Here is a 23,794-nt window from a genome sequence, read left to right on the forward strand (position 1 = left end):
CACAATACTCATATTAGCACAATACTCATATATTATATTAGCACCTTCATTTAAGGCACACTGAAAAAGAAATAAGGGCTGATCTGTTAGGAAATGTCATTTAACGCTTTATTTAGGGTGAAACATCTGCAGAAGGCAAGGTTGTGAAATGCTTATTTACATAATTGGCAAAATACTCCCTTTCCAAGTAACTGCCACCAGGATTCCGATAATGTGATGGTAAGGACAACTTGTGTTTCCTGCGAGAAAGCTTCATTTAGTTGCGAGTCCCTACTATGCGTAAATTTCCCCTACAATACTGGATATTTTTGCACTAATACTGCTTCTTTGCAAATCTCAAAGAACTATTCAAAAAAAAAATTTTATTGCTTATATCTAACCAACTCATTCGTATCGCTACTCTTTTCTATATCTATTTTCTTTTCAATACCCACGTTCGTGATCTTAGGCCACGCCTCAATTGAAATGAAAGATAAATCAGAGTGCTGATATTACATTGCCTTGCTCTAAGAAGTTCTTCAGAATAATAAACTGCACTTTGTGGCACTTTTATGTAACTACCCTACGAATTAAATGATTTGAACATTACACAACATTGATTAATACATTGATTAACACAACATTTATTATGGATGTCAGAATAACAAGTTCCATTTCGTGGTAAAAAGCTTTATAAAGCTGGCAAAATAGCCTTGAAGCGTTAAGTAATTTTATTTCAAGTTAATTAATTTAAATTTTACATAACATTGATCAATTAATTGTACAAGAAATAGTTCTGGACGGCATCGCATCGTTTTCTGGGTGCCTCTGCCACACAACGTAATTCATCTTTAATCTGCCAGGAAATTCTGATATCTTTACATTGGGGTAGGACCGGGGGGTTCTGGCCCCACGATCAGGGATTGCCGTCTCTGCCCCTAGCCAAGTCGAAGAAACTGGTTGTGCAGTGGTCTAGCTAGTCACTCCCGTAGAAAAAGAATGTGCTACAAAAATGTCAATGAAAAGCCTCGAACCAAATCCCAATATGATGACGCCGCAGCTCATTTGCGGGATGATTGGAGGCTGTTAACGGACGCCCTGTGTGCCTCTGGAGGTACAGGAGGAGCTAAGGTATAAGGTCTAAGGATTCTGATATCAATATATTTATATACTCATTTGTACATTTATATTCATTATTTTTACATATCATTGCTTTATTTTATCTATGAGTTTATGTTTTGTTATTTATGTTTTATATTTTTATTATTACTGTATTTGCCTTTGTTATTATTATTATCGTTTTGATTCCAGGTAGAAATTATTACTGAAACAGGGTAGTCTGCACCGAGTATTAAATCCTATTTTTTATAACAAGATGATTTAGTATAGAAACTTTTGGTTAACCATAATTTTATATACCCATAATATAATCTATACTATGGGTATAATTATTTACCCATAATATGGTTAATTTTTCTATTTTTTATTATTATTTGTCTGTATTATTATTATTGTTTTGATTCCTGGTAGAAATTATCACTAAAATAGAGTAAACTGCTCTGAATATTAATCCTGTTGTTATAATAACATGACTTACGGTTAAAACTTTTGGTTACCTCTTTTGTTCATATCCTTTTCTCTTATATTTTTATGACAGGGGTAGCAAATCGGTAGCCAACAACCCCTTCTATTTTATAGTTGAGCATGTACTGGTGGCTATTATGATTTATTTCCATTATTAAAGATAAATTTATGGTAAAATTATATTTATTACAATTCCCTCGTAATGATTTATATCTTTATTATTATCGCAGGCAAGAATAAAAGTTCTTGATAAGAACGACAGCCCGCCAGTGTTTGAGGATGTACCGTCGGTAATAACAGTTTCAGAAGAATTACTCCCTGGAGAAGCTATTGTCAAATTTACTGCAACGGATCTTGATACTCAGGTAATTCAGTCTTTATTTCTATTTTAGCTCTATCTCCATCTTTATTTCTATAGATTAGAATCCAAAGACTTCTTTAAATGAAAAAAGATGATGTAGTAGGGTCGAAATCAGGACTTTGGAGTCGGAGTTTTAGTAAATTTTTGCTGAATCGAGTCGGAGTAACAGAAATAACGTAAGACCATTTGGGGCCGGAATCATGGTTGCCAACTTGCACACTTTCCGTGTGAAATGCACTCTTTTTTACCTCAGAGGGGAAGCGGGAGAGTGAAAATCCCTCTTTTTGGGTGATAGTTTTCATCCACTTTGAACGTCAGCAGTCTGTAACCTCGTCAAAAGTGTAATTAACCCAAGGAACAGGGTTACCAACTTACACACTTTTCATTTGAAATGTACTCTTTTATACCTCAGAGAGTCAGAGGTGATACGCAAGCTTTGGCAGCCGTGCGCGTGCAAATTTCACTCTTTTTGGCCTTGATTTGGACTCTTTTTGAACGTCAGTAGTTGGCAATCCTGGTTGGAATTGGAGTCGGAGTTATTCACTACCTCCCGCTCAAGTCAGTGTTGAGAGACTCTTCTCAGTAATGAAGTTAATTAAATCTGATCTCCGGGCATCTATGAAAGAAGATATTGCCGAGGCAATCTTGTTTCTGGGGAACATGAAATAAATGTGATACCTAGCTAAGTATTACAGCTCGGAGCTGGCGCAATTATGTTTAAATTTTTGGAGTCGGTATATTGAAAATATCTGGAGTCGAAGTCAGTTATAACTTATAACTGACTCCAAAGCCCTGGTCGATATCCAAAAAAAGAAACGCCTTGATTTGGACTCTTTTTGAACGTCAGTAGTTGGCAATCCTGGTCGGAATTGGAGTCGGAGTTATTCACTACCTCCCGCTCAAGTCAGTGTTGAGAGACTCTTCTCAGTAATGAAGTTAATTAATTCTGATCTCCGGGCATCTATGAAAGAAGATATTGCCGAGGCAATCTTGCTTCTGGGGAACATGAAATAAATGTGATACCTAGCTAAGTATTACAGCTCGGAGCTGGAGCAATTATGTTTAAATTTTTGGAGTCGGTATATTGAAAATGTCTGGAGTCGAAGTCAGTTATAACTTATAACCGACTCCAAAGCCGTGGTCGATATCCTAAAAAAGAAAAGACAGTCCTACTAGGCAAGTAAGCATCCATTTATTGGGAGGGGGCAAATTTGTCAAAACTAGTAAAAGGAAAATTGGTACTTTCGCATTATATGGGCCTTTCTAAAAAGTCAAGTTTGGTTAATGCTAATGAAATAAGATAAAGTAAGATGACTATATAATAGTTTAGAAACAAATTTGGGCTATATATTTGCACATTAGGGGGAGTGGGGGGCAAAGCATAACATATACTGAATACGTAACCTAACCTAAACTACGTACCTTCCCCCCCCCAAAAAAAAAACACCAAAGAACAAAACTTAAAACCATGCTATACAATGTATTTCTCTACTGCGGTGTATTGAATCATCTTGTAAAAACAGGTTTTTCATTGCGTCTTTCCCGTTTGACTGTAGCATCTCTTGCTGGACTTCTTTAGAGGGGCCCATATAATGCGAAAGTACCGGAAATTTACATGGAAATTAGAGGGAATAAGAGAAAAAGCGATCTAGATCCCTCTCATCTCTCTGTATGTGCGCCTGATTATAACCATGTAACTTCCTATTTCATAAATAAATTTAGAATAAGATTAAGATAGAAACATTTAAGATAGATTTCTAAATAGATAGATGGAAACAGGGATATATAGAATAAATTTTGCAGTGTAGAGCGTTGCAGTGTTTTATTTCAGCTGTTTTATGGGATAAGTATATGGAATAAGAGGGTATGGCAGAGTCAACATTTTAAAAAATACAGTACGACCAGGTGAGCACGCAATGTTTATTTGGGGGAGGCTGAAGTTCGTCAACACCCCTAAAATGGAAATTATATAAAACGAAACAAAAGAACACATCTAATCCTAACCCCCCTCCATCCATTCAAACAAGAGACCAAAACCCCACTCCCTCCCTAGTCCACGCGCCTGACCTATTAGCTTTGCATTTCATCAATAAACTGAGAACAAGATGTTACTGCAAGTCAAGAGATATACAGGATAGGGCTTTACCATAATATAACCAGCCTTTTCCAGCCCTTCTACCTTTGCAAATCCCTTGGGATGTATAAACATGTTTATGCAAAGTCATACAATCAATCAATCCTTTATTGATATTAAAAAAACAATTACAAACGTAAAATGTAAAACTAGGCCCAAGATGCTTGGCTTATAGTGGGTCATACATTACAATAATAAAACACTGGAATAAGACAAGGCATACTCAATCAGAGCCGTACCCAGGATTTTTTTTTCAGGGGGGGGGGTGGTTTACAAAATGATTTTTTTAGGGGGTACGAAAAAAACTTCAAAAACGCATCACAAATTTGTGTATATTTACTTTTGTTACGTTTTTACGAGTTGGACAAATATTTTTTTTGGGGAGGGGGTGATTTCAAACCCGCTTACCCCCTGGATACTGCCTTGTGCTTTATCTCGGCTTTCTTCCAGAACTGTTATGCACAATGGAAACATCGATTCAAGCACTATCTGGATTTTCAATGGAATTGTTTCAAAAGAGACAATGGAAAATAATAATAAATTTTCATTTTTGGTTTAATCAGTCTCATTTCTTTATTTATACTTGTTGCCTGCAGTATTCAATTCAAGAAACGGCATGTTATACGACAATTAATTTCACATGAGAACGGAAAAACAGAAACATTTATTTACGTATATTTTTCAAGTTTAATTTATAAGCAGGTGTTTTTGAAACGAAAATTGTTTTTAGACTTTCAAGATATGACAAAACAATGTTGAAGTAAAAAGCTCCGATTTCTAAATACTTCTAGGAGCGAGAAAAGAGGTGTTAACGCGTTTTAGAAAAAAGAGAAGCTTCTGAAATCTTGGAAATCAAATAATATAGGAGGAAAAGGTTATAAGTTGCTTTTTTTTGTTTTTTTTAGGGGGGGGGAGTATAAAACTTTAACTTTGCAGTTGATTAAATTTCAATTTAGTTGATTTAATACAATAGTTTAATTTAATGATTAACTCTATTAATTTAGTTTAAGCATATTTATTTTCTAAGAAGTGTCACGGTAATAAGAATTCATAAAAATGCAGGGGGGATGTAATTTTACGTTGTTTTTTTTTCACGTAAATCACAAAAAAAGGTATTTATCGAGATCTAGAGGTGAGAAGTGATTCAAAATATCTATTTTCCCTACGATATTTCGTTCTGAAGATGCTTTGAACCTTCTTCTTATTCTTCAAGTACGTTGCATCACCTTTTCTCCACTGCAGAAATAGTTGAAAATTGAAGCTTGTAATACCCATATTGGGTTCGTCGCACTTCACTACCTACAGAACATTCCTTGTATAAGCAACAAGTCGTTAATACTAGTTGAAAAGCTCGAAAATTATATGTCAATTTTTCTACTCTCCTATTAAATATTTGATATAAGACATTTGAACTACAGATGAAACTTTGATTTCAACTGCAATACATAACAGTTGAAAAATTCGAAATACGTATATCTTTATTTCTACTCTCCTGTTAAAGTTTTGACATGTGGCATTTGCTTGGATTGTAGCTGAAACATTTGATTTAAATTACAATGGATAACAGATGAAAAAATCGGAAATATAAGTCAATTTCTCTGCTCTCCTGTCAAATATTTGATATGTGACAGTTGGACTGCAATTGAAACTTTGATTTCAACTGCAATACATAACAGTTGAAAAATTCAAAATGCATGTACCTTTTTTTTCTGCTCTCTTGTCAAAGTTATGACACTTTACATTTGGATCTCAGTTGAAACAGTTGATTTCAACTGCAATGAATAACAGTTGAAGCATCTTTTTTCTGCTCTTCTGTCAAAGGATTGGCACGTGACATTAAAACTGCAGGTGAAACTTTGATCACAACTGCAATTCGTAGCAGCTGAAAAATTCTAAATGTGTGCATCTATTTTTTGCTTTTCTGTCAAATCTTTGAGATATGAAGTCTGCAGTACTGCAGCCAAATTGTCTGTAGTAATTGAAAATGCGGTATGTTACACGACATACATTTTGCAGGAGAATGGGAAAACTCAAAAATGTATTTTTTTTTCTTTTTACTTTTATTATTTGGCAATTGTGTGTAGAAGAAAAATGTCATTGGTGTATACCAAATATACCAAAATGATTTTAATATCTCAGGTGTCTGAAAATGGGACAAATTTTCAGAAAAAATGTTCCGGAAATCAAAGCTTGGAATTTATACAAAAAACCTTGGAAATCAAACAAATCACATTCAACCGATTAAAATAAATTGTTTGTTTTTGAGGGGATGATGTGTCAGTCTCTATTATCAAAAAATGCCATATAATATTTTCTGAGTTATTTCAGCCGAACGCTCTGCACCCTGGGTCTTCAATCTTACTTAGCCTTTAAAAATACTCCATTTTAGAACACTTTTCTAGAAGCCTCAAAGTACCAAGGACTTTAAAATAAAAATTTTACCTTTCTTTTGCCTGTTGGACCTACCTTCGGTCTATTCATACCGAAAAATTTCGATTTCCAGAAAAAATTCTTTTGCTTGTTTCAAAATTTTGAAGTTTTAAGGGCAAAACTTCATTTTTGTCAGTGTTGCCGCCTTGTTGCCACCTTGAACTGTAAAACTAAACTTGGAGAAGTGACTAGTTAAATTTGAAACACTTTTTGTCCGTATTTCCAACGGCAACTGTACCTACAAATGAAAGTTACACATTATTAAGCTGTTTAGTTGCCATATACATTTTGTATTATTTTTCAAGAATTTTCGCCTAAGTTTCTTTTTTTAACTTTTTGAATTTTTGCGCCCGCTACTAAAGACAAGTTCATAGCTGCATATGGAAGTGTTTTTCCCATCAAATTAAATACAAACTGACAAATAAAAACGATAAAATTTTATTTTCACTGCCTTGGTATTTCTAATGCAAAGTATTTTCTAAACGTTTTTATGAAAAATCATTTGCAATTTCTAACCCAAAGTATTTTCTAAAATTGTTTATCCAACGTCCCTAGTACTTTCTAATCCAAAGCAATTTCTAAATTGTTTAATCCAAAATTCTTTAATTCAAAGTACTTTCTGAATTTTTTAATTCAAAATCCTTAGTATTTTCTAATTCGACAAATCCAAACGATCGGATTTTATCTTCGCTGCCCTTAGTACAGTGAATTTACAGAACTGTTTATCTTAACTGTACTTTTCAGTTAGCTGGAACCCACGCAAGAAGTCAAGTCTGTTTAATACTAATGAAATAAAACAAAATAGGATGAAAATATAATAGTTTAGAAACAAATTTTGGCTATATATTTGCACATTAGGGGGGTGGTGGGGGGGGGGGTAAAGATAGCATATCTTAAATACGTAGCCTAAACTAGGTACCTTTTTGCCCCCCCCCCCCCAATCCCCAAAAACCAAAAGTTTAAAAATTGTAAACGCAGTGACCGGCAGTGACAAACCACGGTTTTCGATCCAATTCTCTATTGAAAGAAACACGTTTGACTAATTTCTTTTATCATCTATCTTACGTGGCTTCCAGCTAATTGAAAAGTACCATCGTAGCCAAAGGCGGATCCAGAATTTTTTTCGGGGGGGGGGGGGTACTAATTTTTGACTCAGTTTTCGACTAATTTTACTGATTTTTACCTAGGTTTTACTAATTTTCGACTTATTTTCGACTCGGTCGAAAATTTTTGTTGGGGGGGGGGGGGGTCAAACCGGGTAACCCCCCTGGATACGGCCTTGATCGTAGCTATGACTGTTAGTCTATTACAATATTTTTTTGACAATATACTATACATATGGCACGTGCGTAAGGGGGGGGTGGGAATCTGGAACTGTGCCCCTAAAATCTTGAAATACTTGGTTTTCCCTTAAAATATTGTTTGTTTCCCATGTAATTGGCCTATTTTTGCGTTTCTCCGAAGTTTAACCCCCTACCCCTACATGTTATCCCCTCCCTTGAAAACTATCTGTGTACTTGCCTGATGTAAATCATTAGCATTGTATATGCGTTTCTCCGAAGTTTAACCCCCTACCCCTACATGTTATCCCCTCCCTTGAAAACTATCTGTGTACTTGCCTGATGTAAATCATTAGCATTGTATATGCGTTTCTCCGAAGTTTAACCCCCTACCCCTACATGTTATCCCCTCCCTTGAAAACTATCTGTGTACTTGCCTGATGTAAATCATTAGCATTGTATATCCCTTACAAACCTTTTGCAGAACCAGTCTGCGGTTTCTGTGGAACCCCCTATTGAAAAATTATGGTCCACATTATCTATGTCCACATCGACTATTCAGCATTCGCATTATTCCGTAGTATTCAGCCTAGCATACTAAATAAGTAGTAGCATGCAAGAAAGATTATACCATAAAAGGGCAATTTTTTGTGAGGTTTTCCTCATATTTATCACAAACTATGTTATAAAACTTCTGGCAATATATTCTGTCTGTCTACTGGCTTTTGACGCTTCTGCTTTAACTGCTGATAGATTTCTGTGTATCACTAGCCTCAGTACAGGCACGTACGTAGACTTTTGAGGGGGGGGGGGGGAGAGGGGGGCCATAATAATAAGAAAATTGAAAATAGAAAAAGAAGTGCCCAAAAATTCAGGAAAATGAAAGATTTCGGGATGGGGTTGGTCCCGCGGTCCCCCTCTGTTTACGAATTGAATTCAGAGCTTTCAAATAGTATAGTCGCGGTCCAAGTGAGACATATTACATTTATCTAATGTTTAATTTTTCTAAGATATACTCAGCTCTTCTTTCTGCATGGCGCCGTGCGTAATTTTTCTAAGACACTTCTATAATTTGTCCACTGTTCTTTTTTTTCCCTTTTTTCCCTTTTTTCCCCAAATCAAGCTTTCATTCAACCCCTTAAATTAAAAAGAAAGTTATTCCATATGTTTGGGCACATAAATTGCCCCAAGGAGAAGGGGGAGCTGACAACCCTGTATATATTTTTAAGTGAGAGGGAAGGGTAAATGTTGGAAAGGGTATTTTTAGCTAGAAAAATGACCCACTTTTTTAAACTTCGTGAAGTTATTTTTGGTTGTCCAGGCTTTAAAATATAGCATTTTCTTTCTTAGCATTTCAAACAGTTCGTGCGCGAACTGTAAGTAAGGAGCGACCCGGCTCAATAGTAACCGAAACTCTAAAAAAGGGAATTTTGATACCAATTAATACATCAATAGAATCAGATTTTAATGCTGATTTCAAATATATAAGTCTTATCAAGTTTAGTTCTACCCATCAAAAGTTACGCTTCTGATAAAATTTGCCTTATTTTCGAAAAAAAGGTGAAAACACCCTCTAAAAAATATATAACCTTAATGAAAATCACACCATCAGATTCAGCGCATCAGAGAACCATACTGTAGAGGCTTGAAGCTCCTATTTGCAAAAATTGGGATTTTTTTTTTGCCAGAAGAAAGATCACGGATGCGTGTTTATTATTATTATTATTTTTTTTCCCAGGGATGATCATATCGACCCTGTTTTCCTATAATATTGCGAGAGAGCTCATTCGAACGGAAATAAAAAGTTCTAGTGCCGTTTTAAGTGACCAGAAAAATTGGAGGGGCCCCCTCCCACGCTCATTTTTTCCCAAACTCACCCGATTGAAATTCTGAGATAGCCATTTTGTTCAGCATAGACGAAAAATCTAATACCTATGTCTTTGATGATGATTTAATCCCCCACAGTCCTCTGAGGAAGAGCTGCAAGTTGTGAACTTTGCCTATTGTTTACATATAGTACTCGGCATTGGGAAGTATACGGACGTTTCCAGGTTTTTTTTGTTGAGTGGGGGGGGGGGCGGGGGAGAAGGTTACATGGGAGGATCTTTCCATGAAGGAATTTTTCATGGGGAAGGGAATTTTACATGAAGGGCGCGCCGGATTTCCCAACATTATTTAAAAAACGATCAGAAATTAAATAAAAAAAATTTTTTTTTTCAACAGAAAGTAAGGAGCAACATTAAAACTTAAAACGAACAGAAATTATTACGTATATGAGAGGGTTCGCCTCCTCGTCAATACCTCACTTTTTACGCTAAAGTTTTTTAGTACTTTCATAAGACCTATTTATTCTAATTAAAGCCTTTGTGATTCAGAGTTCACTCTCAAAGGATTGAAAAAAGAATTCGAACTTTAGCGCAAAGAGCGAGGTATTGACGAGGGGGCGAAAAATTTTTCTACGTCCTATCTAATTGTTGTGCTCTGTGACTAACTTCAGGCTCATAGAGCTGCATTTTGGCGCATAAATGGACTCCTTACGTTTTCTGTCATAGTATTCGTTTGGTTTTTGTCCATTTGTTTTCATCCGTTTTTTTGCAGCTTGTTCGTGCGCCATGACGGTTGGCGCAAAAACGATCTTTTTTTTATGTTTTCTATCAGATTATCCGTTTTTAGTGCATGTTAATCCACAATTAGCGTACATTAAGTTACATTAACTAGCTTGAATCATAATGCTTGACTATAACACGATTTTAATTCTGTTATTCCCATTATTGTAACTTGTTCTTCTCTTGAAACGGTTATATATTGTCTAAGAGTTTTCAAATTCTAAAGGTGGGTCGGGGGAGGGGGGGGGGTAAACAGCTTGTTTATCTTGGCCGTTGGCAGAAGCTGTTATTTAGGACTCATATAATTCAGGTTCATTGTTCCGACAGTGTTGCCACGTTGAAAATACTAACATCCTGTTGATTTCTAAGGACAACTACCCCTTCAAAGGAAAGCCATACTTTTTTAAACTGTTTGGTGTCATATGTCTTTAGCTTAGTTTTTGCTGATCTTTTCCCACATTTCTGTTGTTTTTTTGTTTTTTTTTCAATTTGGCGTCCACTGTTACTAGAATTTACATAACCTCATGTGAGGGTCTTTTTCATTTTAAATTGAAATCCCGATTTTCACTTGTTTCTAAAGATCTATATGGTTTTCTTAATTTTCACTTAACCACTCTAAACAACCAAATTTCACTTACATTATCCTGGGTACTTTAAAACATCTCAAATCATCTTAAAATATCTTAGAATACTTTAAAACATATCCTTGAATTCTTCAAAACATATGAAGTCTTCGAAACCCCCAAAAATCAGAAATCTTGAAGTAATATAGATATTTGTATATGTTGAATAATGTAATATATACAAATTTTTTAGACCCTTAGAAGAGACCTTATATCTATTTCAAGCGATTTCCAAATTTTTGTTTCAGAAGAAACAGGCCTTCAGATCAATCTTAGGGAGTGGGTCTTTTGTGTGCAAGGATAAATTTTAGAAAAGTGTTTGTGGTTCTTCTTGTATTAAGTACTCTCTTTTTTATGCTTAAGTGTAGGATACTAAACTCTCTTTTTTCAATATTTACACTTATTGATCGCGATCTTGTCTTGCCTGTTAGGTGAACATTCTGTTATATTTTGGTAGGTTTTCTTGATGTTGGAAGATCAAGTGAGGGTATTTCCACTATTTAAGTGCATTGTTGCCGCAGTTTCATTAAATAAAAGGGAAACACTGAAGAAATATATAGAAACAAAAATAAATACAGCTCAATTGATAAAATAAAAATTAATAGAAATCAATATACCAGAAAGAAACCTTCTCTCAAACCTTTAATATTACCTAATTCCCCCCCAAAAAACTTTTTAACACAGTTCTTAAGTTGTGGTACACTTTCTGCAAACTGATTGACAATCACTTGACACTCACTCAACAATATACCCATATTAGTGTGGTAAGGTACGGGTGTCACCACTTATTGGTGCAAAAATGGTGCTACACCACTTACTGGAGGGAAAAGTCCCCGGCGGCACCAAATTATAATGGGATGCCCGCGTCTACCACACCGGTTCTTTAAATATCGGGTATGTCAGAACCCAATTTACAATATACCCTGCCTTGGGGTTTGATAACGTGATCGAACGGTCAAAGGGGCCACTTTAAGGCCATGGGTACCCTCCCTGGGTTACCGCTAATATTTCTAACTATCACCTTGGACTCTACCTAGGCTAAAAAGTCAAAGATTATATAGTATAAAAAAAAGCTTACTGTATTCAATCATGCATATAACAGAACTGGATACTCATACTTCTTATTTTCCCCCATATCGCTCAACCACGTGCCTGCGGTGGGAGGTATGTGGATTTTTCCAGCCAATCCAAATGCTTACCAATTATTGTTTTACTTCAAATGAATCGGATTTATGCCCCTTCTTTCACCCCCGACAATTCAGATCAAACTTGTTATTTGAAAGTAACTTTTAGCTATTGTGAATCATTCCTAACTGCGCAATTAAAGCCTCGTGGTTTGTTTAACAAACTACGCCATTAAAGAAGGACAAAGAAAATAGCGCAGCCAAAATTAAGTGAAAATTAATAATTATTACTAGGGGGAAAAGGGAATAATTAAGGGAAACAAAAAAGAAGAATCTGGGAAGGGCATTTATCTGAAACAAACCAGGACCAACGGTCCCAACAACCCAAATATCACTTCTAATATTTCTAAAACTTTTCTAACTTATAGTTCGAGTTTAAAACACAGTATTAAATACAGTGACCGTGTTACAAATGAAGAAGTCCGTAGAAGACTAAAATCACCCGACACAATCCTAAACAAAGTTAGAAGACAGAAACTGGGCACGTCAACTGGGGTGAAAGACAGCAACTGGGCTGGTTTAGGCACTTCAAGAGAATGGACCCTATTCGACTACCCAAGATCTCGCTCAAAGGGACTGTCGAAGGGCGACCTCTTAAGAGGTGGATTGACAACTTTGATTGGCAACATATCACCCAAGTATCCAGAACTGCACCTGACAGAACAGCATATCAAGCACTGGTCTATGAAATTCCGAAAGGAGCGGCCCCAAAATGTCCCATGAGGATGGATGGAACATAAATAGGTTCGAGTTTATCTTATAGGAGCCACTCATTACTCAATAGGCCAGTTATGTATTTTACTTTGATTACAAATTTCTTTGATTTATTTATTCAGTTTTTTTAAGCTTATTAAATCAGCTTTGATTTATTTATTTATACAGCTCATTTTATTTACAGGGATCTATTTCTTATTCATTGTTGAATGACATTGATAAGAAATTTATACTGGATTCGACGTCTGGAATACTCAGTCTTAAGGACACTCTTGACAGGGAAGAGAAGGCTGGCTATAAAATAATTATCAGAGCTGATGATTCTATTCAACAAACAGACGTGGAGGTTCTTGTGCAGGTAAACTTATATCCTTTTCAACTTCTGTCAAAAATTACTCTTTCATCTTGATTGATTGCAATCACTTCCATATCTTTGACGAGCAGCTTTTTGCTACTTTGGAAAGTAGTTGTTCTCAGGCAACTACTCAGTAGTTGCTCTCAACTCTCAAGAATGTTTCCTTTACATAAACAATGTCCAGGAAGGTCTTTGAAGCATTTGCCTTCACCCCTTCCCCCTCAAAAGGGTATTGAACTCTGATTAAATTACACATATTTTGTTCACAGAAATGAACTTTCAGAAATGCATCTTTAGCACACAGAAGACCTAACAGAAAGTACTTTGAACTTCATAACGTTGCTAAATCCTAATTACTAAAGATTTAAAGAATTTGGAAAAACATCTAAAATTTGAAAAAAAAGAAGTAATATGGCTTAACATCCTCCTCAGCTCATTAGGATGGTTTTCAAAATCAAGAATCAGAGAAAAGCAGACAAACAAAATTAAGGAAAACAGATAAGTTAAGATAGGTATAGCCAGACCCAGGCCTGTCTTTTCTGTAATTTTGTTCAGCCTTAGAAATAGGAAGCAGTATACATAAGAACTTTCAAAACAACTTACCGGGGTGTAATTTAGGCTCCGAACTATTTTCTAACCATTTTCCAAAACAGTAAAAAACCCTCTTCAAGAAATTTGCTCTTATTTTCTCGGATAATGTTAGCTTGATTTTTAATACAAGTGATGTCTACTCCTTCAAAACAGCTGATCCCTCTGTGCGACAAAAAAGGAACTCTAACCAAGAAACAGATGTGGAAGTTCGAAATCCTACTTCTTTTTTTTACCTTTGTCCTAAATTACCTTTTTTTCTTTACACTTAAATTACTTGACATAATATCCTTCTAGAATGTAGAAATTGTGTTTCTTTGAGAGTCAAACATCGGAGTTCAAAGAGAAAAAAAAATAAATTAAAATAAAAATAATATAGGCTGCTGTAACGTCTCCCATTTTTTCCAAAAGCTACATTTTGCTTGTACAAATTAAATCTGTTCTGTACACTTTATTAAAATTCTTGTTTCAAAATTTCGGTTACCATGGACTGTGGTTCGCTGTTTACTAGGTTGTAGCTTACTGCAACGAGGATAATAAGTAAGTCTCCGTAACATCAAGCAAACCAGTCCACGTTCTGAAAACAGTGATGTGATCTTACCATCATTATCATATATATCTCCAGATAAGTTTTAGACACTATCAGTTGGTTTCCGATAATTACTGGAAACCAACTATGATTATTATCATAAGAAGTAAACGTCTTTTTTATGCCTGAAGGCAAGCGAGTATTGTATACGGTTTAAAGAGATTGCAAACAATCATTAGCTGTCCTTTAAAGATGGCAAATTTTATACCTGATTTTGTCTCACGGCCGGGAGATAAAGCAGAAACTGTCATTTTTTTGGGGGAGTGGGTGGTACAGGGATTGCAATGTCACATTTTCAGAGAAGGGGCAAAGTACTTTTTATCCGATCCTCAAAAAAGAGTATAGCCTACCCTACAATCTTTTTTTTATGATTGTCGTCCGATAGGCTCTCTGGGAAGATTATGTTCTAATTAAAATTTATTTAATCTTTAACTCATACATGCAAAAGGCTCCTGGGATAAGGTTATAAATAGAGAACTGAAGTAACTTGGCACTCTAAATTAGGACACATTCCTTGTGGCAAGCATATTGTGAATGCAGTTTATAAAGGGTAAATTAAGGAAAAGACATTTGCCTATTTTTTGACATCACGAAGGCTAACATTGCTGGTATATATAATATACCTAACATACATGGTATATCTAACTTAACACAGTTAAGTCGTAGCCCTCACTAAAGGCCGTAGTCTTTGAGTGTTTCCAAATATAATAATCACTGCGTCGCAATGGCGTCTCAGCCCCATTCCCCTTGACTGGGCCAGACATAAACCAGATATTGGTCGTTATCTTTTGCTTGTTTCTCATTAAGAGTTATCTGCAAGCTTCCGTATATGACCTAGGACAATATCCAGTGGCGTCGCTTGGGAGTGGCAATGGGGGGCAGTTGCCCCCCCCAATAAATTGGAAAAAAGCTATTATATAGCCCATGTCCCTTGACTCTCTGGATGTGGAACTTTTTTGCCCCCTCAATAAAAATGCTGGAGCTACACCCCTGACTATATCTGGCCCATTTAAGGGGGAGGGGGATCTGGGAAACAGTTGTGTTAGCAACGATTATTTTATTTGAAAAGAGAATTGAATGGAAAACCGAAGGGTACATGTCTTTTTTCTATCTGATTTAACCCTGTAATAAACCCTAACACATCTAAGATCTCACATCTTTCTGAAAAGATTTCCGTTCTTTTTACTCATCTTTGTTCTAAGATCTTACAGCTCACTGATGTTAGCAAAAAGTGTGAAAGACGCCATTTTTCTGCCATATAGAACAATGATGAGAGAACTTTGATGATACACTCATCATTGTTCTCAGACCGCTGATCAGAGCAGAATGATGAAAGACGTTCGCAAAAGAACGCTATAAAATGTAAGATCTTAGTGCCAAGATTTCACTTTTAAGCGTTCTTTGACAAAAGACGTAAGATCTTAGCACAAAGATGAGTAAAAGAACGAACCTAGTGATTTGTCTAATCGTAAAGATTTGGTGTTGCACACCGTATATTTTACTTTCCCTAAAATGAACTTGAACTTGCCGAGTAATCATTCTGTTCTAATCCGAAGGAGATAAGAAGCAAAAATAGTTTCTATAGAGGGATGGAGACCGCAGTTAACCCCCCTGTTTTTCCTTTTTTCAAAATATCAAAGTTTGCACGTGGTTGTAAATATTTAAATATTGGAACCATATAGGAAGGCACCCCCCCCCATATTTCTTTCAAAAGTCTCGGGTATGTTTGTTCTTATCTGTTTGATTTCTAACCTATTTACCAGTCACGTGAGCTTGAATCTATTTGAAGGGGTGAAAATTCGAGACAACTTAAAAGATAAATGAGATATATGGAAAATGCAAGAAAATCGTTGGAAAATAATAATAAATTTTCTGACGAAGGGGGGCAGAAAATAAAGCTGTACATACCTGCTTCTCATACAATGCTTTAGAAAGAACATGAATCCACAAATCAGCCTCAAAAGACCCGTTATGGATTGTACTTAAGATCAGCTAACGAGTCTTTGAGTTCTAGCCAGAATGTGCTGTAGCCATTTCGTTTTTTGTTGTTTTACTCTACATGTTAGGGAGATAAAGGGTGTCGAAGGTTTTTGAAAAATGACTTGATATTAAATAGTACCGCTGGTATTATCCTGAATTTCCATATTTTTAAGATTGTTTGTAAATTACCGGTGAGATAATTTCGCTGCTGCTCTGAGTACCATTCAAGCCTGATGTAATGTTAAACTTCTACTAAAAAGAAATTGTAGCTTTTTCGAAGAATTTGTAGAAATTGAATTTGTAGAAATTGTAGGTATTTTCGAAGAACACGCTGTCTTTCCATGACGTATAAATAACAGTTCAATACGGGAAATCCTTTTGGTACTTGTGTATTGTATAGAACGCATTCGAGAAATGAAGTTCGGTTAATGCTAATGAAAAAAACAATAAAATATAATGGAAATAGAATACTTTATCAGCAAAATTCTGAAAACTACAACTTGGAAATATGCTTTCAGAACGCAGAAATGTCCTCAAGAATCGCGTTAAAATGAACTCGGCCTTCTGCCTTTACTGCCGCCCGCCACATGTGCTCTACTAAGTATGAATTTAAGTGATGGCGGGATGTAGCTCGGTGCCGTTTGTTCCTCCTCTTTGCGGAACCCCACATTCTCTCTACTTTTTGGGTAGAGGTGCCGGTTTCTGGGTCGACAAAATTATTTTTGTGATTCACTTGACCCTGCCTCCATGTTAAGCTTAATTTGTTGGAGTAAAGTTTCTGCTCCTCGGTCGGAGACATCCACTAAAAATCTTTCACCGGTTTCCGCCACACTTCACCGAACACCCACTGTTGCGGTAATATTTTTCCTATTCCTGTAAGATTCTTCCTGCTCTTTGGTCCTTGGCAAATCCAAAATCTTAATTTGAACATCCATGTTGAGACACTATATTCTATCACTAGTCAAAGCAAACTAACCGGTGTCCTCAAGAATCGCGTTAATAATGAACTAAAATGAGCTAGGTCAAGAATCGCGTTAATAATGAAGTTTTCTTTGTCTTTGAGACGGTCAGCCGACGCCGAAGCTCCCAATTTAAAAATTCACCAATTATTTTCACAATTTTGCTAATAATGTATTCTATTTCCATCGTTTATTATTGTTACCAAACTTCACTTCTCGAGTGTGTTATATATAATAGACAAGTACCACCCTTTTATTTAACACAGGTAATTTCGAAGACCACACTGCCTTTCCATAACGGTAAATAAAAGTTCGAATAGGGATAAATCCATTTAATAGACAGTGGTAATAATATTTAATAAAATATACTGGACATTTCTATCACATATACAGTGACCATCGTCAGCAGATCGTCAGAGTATTTCTGCTGATCATGGTCACTGTACATGTTATCGAAATAATTTAAATACAATATTAATTATTTTTAATTGTGATTTATCCTTTGCCATTTAGGTCTCTTGTTACAGAGGTAATGAAACTAAGCTGTATTTCAAGGACCCACAGCAACAACTAAAATTGGTGGCAATTTAAAAAAAAACACCCTCGGATTTATCTATAATTAAAAAAAGGTCCCTAATATCTCCGTTAATTGTGAAGTCAATTTCACCACACGTGAGGAAAAGACGACTCATAACATTCTCGATAATGCCTGCATAAACTCATATTTCATTTCTCCCTTTTCTTCCCCTTAAATATCATCTCCCGTGGTCCACCGTAACGCAAATCCCCATATTCACCCACCCCCTATTTTTTTTTATTAATATTATTATTATTATATGTCTTTTTCTTATCTCCAAGGCTTGACAAAACTTACTGGCATAAACGGGTGCTCGTTAATGGCAGTCGAAAATCCCCAAAAATTCGTTAATTTCTTTTTCAAAATCCTGTAAAATTGGTGGTAACTCTTGAGTTATCACGGTCGAGTGTTGTAGACGTTTAAAACGATGACGATGTTTATCCAATTCGTTTAAAAACAAGTAACGTTTAAAAGACATTACGCCTTTTTGGTCGTTTTATAAGTGACCTAAAAAGCCGGAAAAATGTTGCTGTTTTAAATCCTTTTTTAAGAACTACCATTATGCTTACATCAGGCCTGGACGCAAAATTTTTGCGACGAACAGAAAGATTTTAGGCCCTGGCCAGTTGTTTTCTAGCACCAAATTCATATTTTGTGTTGTTTGAAATTTTTGTTTGTAAACCGATAACTTCATGAAAGAATTAGTATTTTTTGGAGACCTTGCAGAATCATAATTAAGAGCGCAATTAATAATGATTGTTTATTCAGATAAGTTGATTCAAGTGGGATCAAGTGGGATCAGTGGGGACAATTCAAGTTGGATCAGTTTCTAATATTTTGCCTTTTCAGTAGACATTAGAGGAGATTGTATTAGCCAGCATTCATTTTCACACAGCCGACACCATTTTGCCATTAAGACTTGATGTGTCAGGAATAGACTGCAATCAAGGTTGCCACTCCGACAATTCATTATATTCTAGAATTCGTCGCAGCAAAAAAAAAAATTCGTCGCCTGAAAGTGGTTTTGCCAAAAATAACAATTTTTGTCTTAATTGAGTTACAAACGCTATTTTTGTCTAGAAAACATTCTTTCTGATGGTCTGTTGTAAGACGTCTTGCAGTTCTCCTTTGCCGAATTGCATACTTTTTAAGTGGTTTTGCTGGATCACATACAGCATAGTCCGTTTTGCCGCAAGTTGCTGATTTGCTGAACGAAAGTTGGTTACATATTCAGAAAATCGACGCTCTACCTTTAGCCGATTCTGAGATACAAATTTTAATTTTTTCAAACTCGTTTTTCTCGTTTTCTGGTTTTTATAAAAACAGATTCGGCAAAACCGCTTTCAGGCAACGATTTACTGTATTGATTTCCGTTTTGCTAGATGTATCCAAAAAAGCATACACCATTGCTTTCGATAGCGACAAGCACAAGGTTGTTGAAATGGAGACAGTTTTGCTTAATATCTGTTGACTTACTTTCACTTCGCCAGTATACAAAGTTGAAACATGATATCTTGCTGTGTACTCAAACGTAACCAAAGGCAATGGACAGTGCAGGGGGAGTTGGAGTACCTATTCGTCTTCATAAAAAAAAGCAGACGGTTTTTTTCATGTCAAGGCAGGATTTTAGTTTATAGGAAGAGATGTATGCTCAGGGGAAGTCGAGGCCGGTCCCCAAATTCTAAATTTTCCCGAATTTTTTAGCACTTGCTAATCAAATTTGCAAATAAAAGTTCTTTATAATGGCCCTTGAAAAAATCTAAATATGTTTGATGTCATTATGCTCATCTTATAACACAGTTTATATAATTAGCAGTATGATCATTCTCTATCTCACCCATTATAAAAACCCGGACCGGGGTGCGAGTGCTCCGGAGAACGTTTTTGCAGATATAAACATAGGCGAAGTCAGATTAGCGGGGCATGAGGTTAGTCTGTTTTCGATTGTTTCCAACAAAGTGCATTGAAACAATCGGAAACAGACTAACCAGCATCCCCGCTAATGCAGAAATAAGTGGGAGGAGCTTTTTGTTCGCACCGAGAACGAAGACCAGAAATGATCTGCGATAAGGTTACTGGTATATTCTGTCTACTGTGTCTTATAATTTCAAACGTTCTACAGACCGGATGATGCAAAACTTAGCTTCGCTTCTGGCTGATCTCCTAGTCAGAGAAGTAAATATTGCATATTCAATCCCAGTGATTTTCACAAAATTGAAGAAAAAACACCAACTTCAATAAAATTACTAGTTTTTCGAAAGATTTTATTTATTTTGACTGGTTTCTGTGATTGTGACACATTTTTTTACTATATTTACTAAGCAGACCTCCTTTTCACTAGATATAGTAAAATTCTGCAAGGGTTGGCGACAGTGGCTCCAATATCGCCGAAACCGTCTGTCAAAAGCTACAAACCAACTATACCTTTGCATCTAGTTTGATGTCTGTAAAGTTACTATGCAGAGTTGCCAACGCTTTGAAATAAACTGTACCAGTTCTTCGACTAAAACTTTACCGCAAGAGACTAATTTGTACCATCTGAACAGCAGGTAAAAAATTTGCCGTAACAAGAATACAATTTTTGATGAAACAAAAATTGGAATAGATATCTAAGTAAAGAAGGAGCAAGCAAAACCAATATGTAACGGACAACTTGATTGTACCGAAAAATGTCCCAAAGTATCGCATTGTACCAAAAACGATACAAATGTACCTCATTGGCAACACTGTTACTATGTCTCATGCACCTTTGGAATGTAGAATCAGTATACCCCATACCCAAGCCCCTAAGGGTATCTATTTCATTAAAATCACGAGACGGCACTAAGCGGGTAGGATTGGAATCTTTTATTTGGCTTGAGATCAGACTGTGAGATATGACAGTTTTTAGCAGAAAACCAGTCTTTGATCTAGGATGCAAACGTGTTCTTTTGGTACTTTATACGCATGCTCTGTAAGAACAGGCAAATTAGGCAATCCTCGAGTCGTGACAACGGACTATAGTATTATGATCTTGGACAAATGTTATTTTTCCTTATGGAATTGGTGGGCTGACTGTCAAATTGGGTTTCACGTGACTCAAGACTCCAAAGGATATTGTTGGTTTCATGAAGCTAGTTCCTAGTAGCCTTTGTACTGCAAATCATCTGCTGTAACCTTAAAAGGTGCTTTACAAGATACAAAGCCGAATTGACCAACCATGACAAACAAAAGAGCTAAATGTTGGAAAAAATATGGATGGCGCGAAACCTTCATTCTGGGGTTTTCGACAATAATGACTTCAATTATGCCCTTTTCATTTTGATCTGCAGCTGTTTTTGAGCATCCTAAAGCTTATTTTCAAAATTCTCAAAAATATGTCTTCACAATAAGCTTTCACTATTAAGATGGATTTTATAGCTATCATTCCTGAACCAGCCCTAAATAGATCAAATCCTTATTAAATTATTTGAAAAAAACTACGTTTTCTAAAGAGTTAAAGAGGCTGAGTTACAAGGTCGAACCTTAAAATGTACAGGGATTAGGAGGCACAGTTGGGGGGCTACCGCCCCCAAACCCCCGCTTTCGCAGCCTTAAAAAAAAAAAAAAGTTCTTGAAACTGAAAGTAAGGAGCGACATTAAATCTTAAAACGAACAGAAATTATTCCGTATATGAAAGGGGCTGTGCCCTCCTCAACGCCTCGCTTTTTACTCAAAAGTTTTTATTGTTTAAAAAAAAGAGTTGTGAGAAAGTCAAACTTTAGCGTAAAGAGCGAGGCGTTGATGAGGGCACAGCCCCTTTCATATACGGAATAATTTCTGTTCGTTGTAAGATTTAATGTCGCTCCTTACTTTCAGTTTAAAGAACTTTTTTTTATTTAAAGGCTGCGAAAGCGGGGGAGTGTGGGGCGGCAGCCCCCCAACTGTGCCTCCTAATCCCTGTACGTTTTAAGGTTCGACCTTGTAACTCAGCCTCTTTAACTCTTTAGAAAACGTAGTTTTTTTCAAATAATTTCTGCACGTTTTTGTACAGTTTATTACTTATTATTGCTTGACTAACTGTTAGCTGATCGTGTCAGGAGTTAAAGTTGGGGGGCTGCCGCCCCCCAAACCCCCGCTCTTGAACATTCTTGTGTTAAGGCTTTTAATTCCTGAATACTCAAATCACGTCGTACAGGGTGCCTCCTAATCCCTGTACGTTTTAAGGTTTGAACTTGTGACTCAGCCTCTTTAACAGCCCCCCAACTTTGCCTCCTAATCCCTGTACATTTTAAGGGTCGACCTTGTAACTCAGCCTCTTTAACTCTTTAGAAAATGTAATTTTTTTCAAATAATTTAAAAAAAGAAACTGAGTTTCTTTTTTAAAGTTTAAATTCAGTATATAAAAAATTTGCTCTGACGGTGAATCGAACCCGGGTTTTCCGCCTGACAGTCTGGAGTATCAATCGCTGGACTAAAGAGACACAATTGTAATTGTTTTTTAGTAAATGGACTCTATTTTCGACGCAAGCAAATTCCCACAAAACTTGATATTTGGTTTTTGGAAAAAAGGAAAGGAGTGATCAGATTGAGCTGAAATTTCGAGGATAAGCTCCCAGGCCCCAGGAAAGCTTATCCTCTAAATTTCAGCCCGATCAAACAACGTTAAAGGGGGGTTGTGGTGGGAAAAATTAACATGGGCTATTATAGGAAAACGAGGTTTTTTGTAAATGTAAATTTGGGGGATAATTTTTTCGGTCTGAAAATATCAAAAGGCCCTAACAGGTCGAATTATGCTTCGAATGAGTCCTCATTCACCCGGATCAGTTTCTATCTGTGGCCTGTAGGTGTGGATAAGAAAAAAAAAGAAATGAATTTTAAGTGGCTATATTTGGTTTTTTGAAAATAGGGAAAGAGTAATTCGATTAAGCTGAAATTTCGAGAATAAGCTCCCGGGCCCTAGGAAGGCTTAACCTATAAATTTAAGCCAAATCGGACAACGTTAAAGGGGGGCTGTGGTGGGAGGGTCGAAACTTCCGGCCCAGTTTACCCCATGAAGATAAAGTCGGAGGAGGATGAAATTTTGCAAGTTTCCTAGTTTGAGCTTGGGCTACAAAATGCGATTACCGCCGTCTCTCTGCAACCTCTAGGACCTGAAATCGCTTAACATTGTGGTGGGTCGCCTCTTTATAGAGGCACAAGTGTGCCTCCTTGATGTTTTATTTTACTTGTATGATACACCCCCAACCGCTCAAGTTGTTCATGAATTGACGCACTGTAAACCGGTTTCTTAAACTAGTTTCTTTCAACTTAGCGTGAGAAAAGACAAAAAGAAGTGACAGAATATTTGGGAAATATATAATTTGGGATACATATTTGCACACAAGGAGGGGGGAGGGTAAAGTATTTGGACACTTCTTGAGTCGTAGTGGTATATTACAAGTACCATGTTTTTTAACGCGTTTTTAAACTTTCAGCTGCAACAGGTTAAAGTTTGCTCTTTCAAATGCTGAAGCTACTGCTGAAACCCCGACGCGTCTATGGTCAATAGAAAGAAAAGCAAAAACACAAGGCAACAGAAGAGAAAAAAAAGAAAACAAATGAATATTTTGCCTGTATCATAACAAGGCGCCTTTAGCGTTGAAAAACGGAGATAATTCAAATCAAAATAATTTTTAAGAAAGAGAAAAATCTAAAATAACTGAAGTGCCAAAAAGAATAAAATGACAAAATCAAACCAATATGAACAAAACTGATCCAACGAAAAACCAAGGAAGTATAATAAAATATACGCAATTTGGCTTCTACGTAGCACCAAATGGTAGAGAGTAGATAGTCCCTGCGAACTGTTATAAAGGACCAAAGATCTTTTCCAAAAGTTTTCTGTGAGTTA

General features: G+C 36.2%; 1 protein-coding gene across 1 annotated transcript in view; it reads left to right on the forward strand.

Annotated features, from left to right (window-relative positions):
* ft (cadherin-related tumor suppressor fat) overlaps window positions 1-23,794 on the forward strand; it is a 163,049-nt gene that overhangs the window by 18,689 nt on the left and 120,566 nt on the right. The window contains exons 2-3 of the mRNA XM_089089942.1: window positions 1,794-1,928; window positions 13,080-13,253. Coding sequence (XP_088946068.1) covers window positions 1,794-1,928; window positions 13,080-13,253 — 309 coding nt within the window. The remainder of the gene's footprint in view (window positions 1-1,793; window positions 1,929-13,079; window positions 13,254-23,794) is intronic.

Source organism: Artemia sp. Qi Xiang Cuo, chromosome 5 (genome assembly GCF_049724085.1).
Source record: "Artemia sp. Qi Xiang Cuo chromosome 5, ASM4972408v1, whole genome shotgun sequence".
In the NCBI taxonomy this organism is placed as follows: domain Eukaryota; kingdom Metazoa; phylum Arthropoda; class Branchiopoda; order Anostraca; family Artemiidae; genus Artemia; species Artemia sp. Qi Xiang Cuo.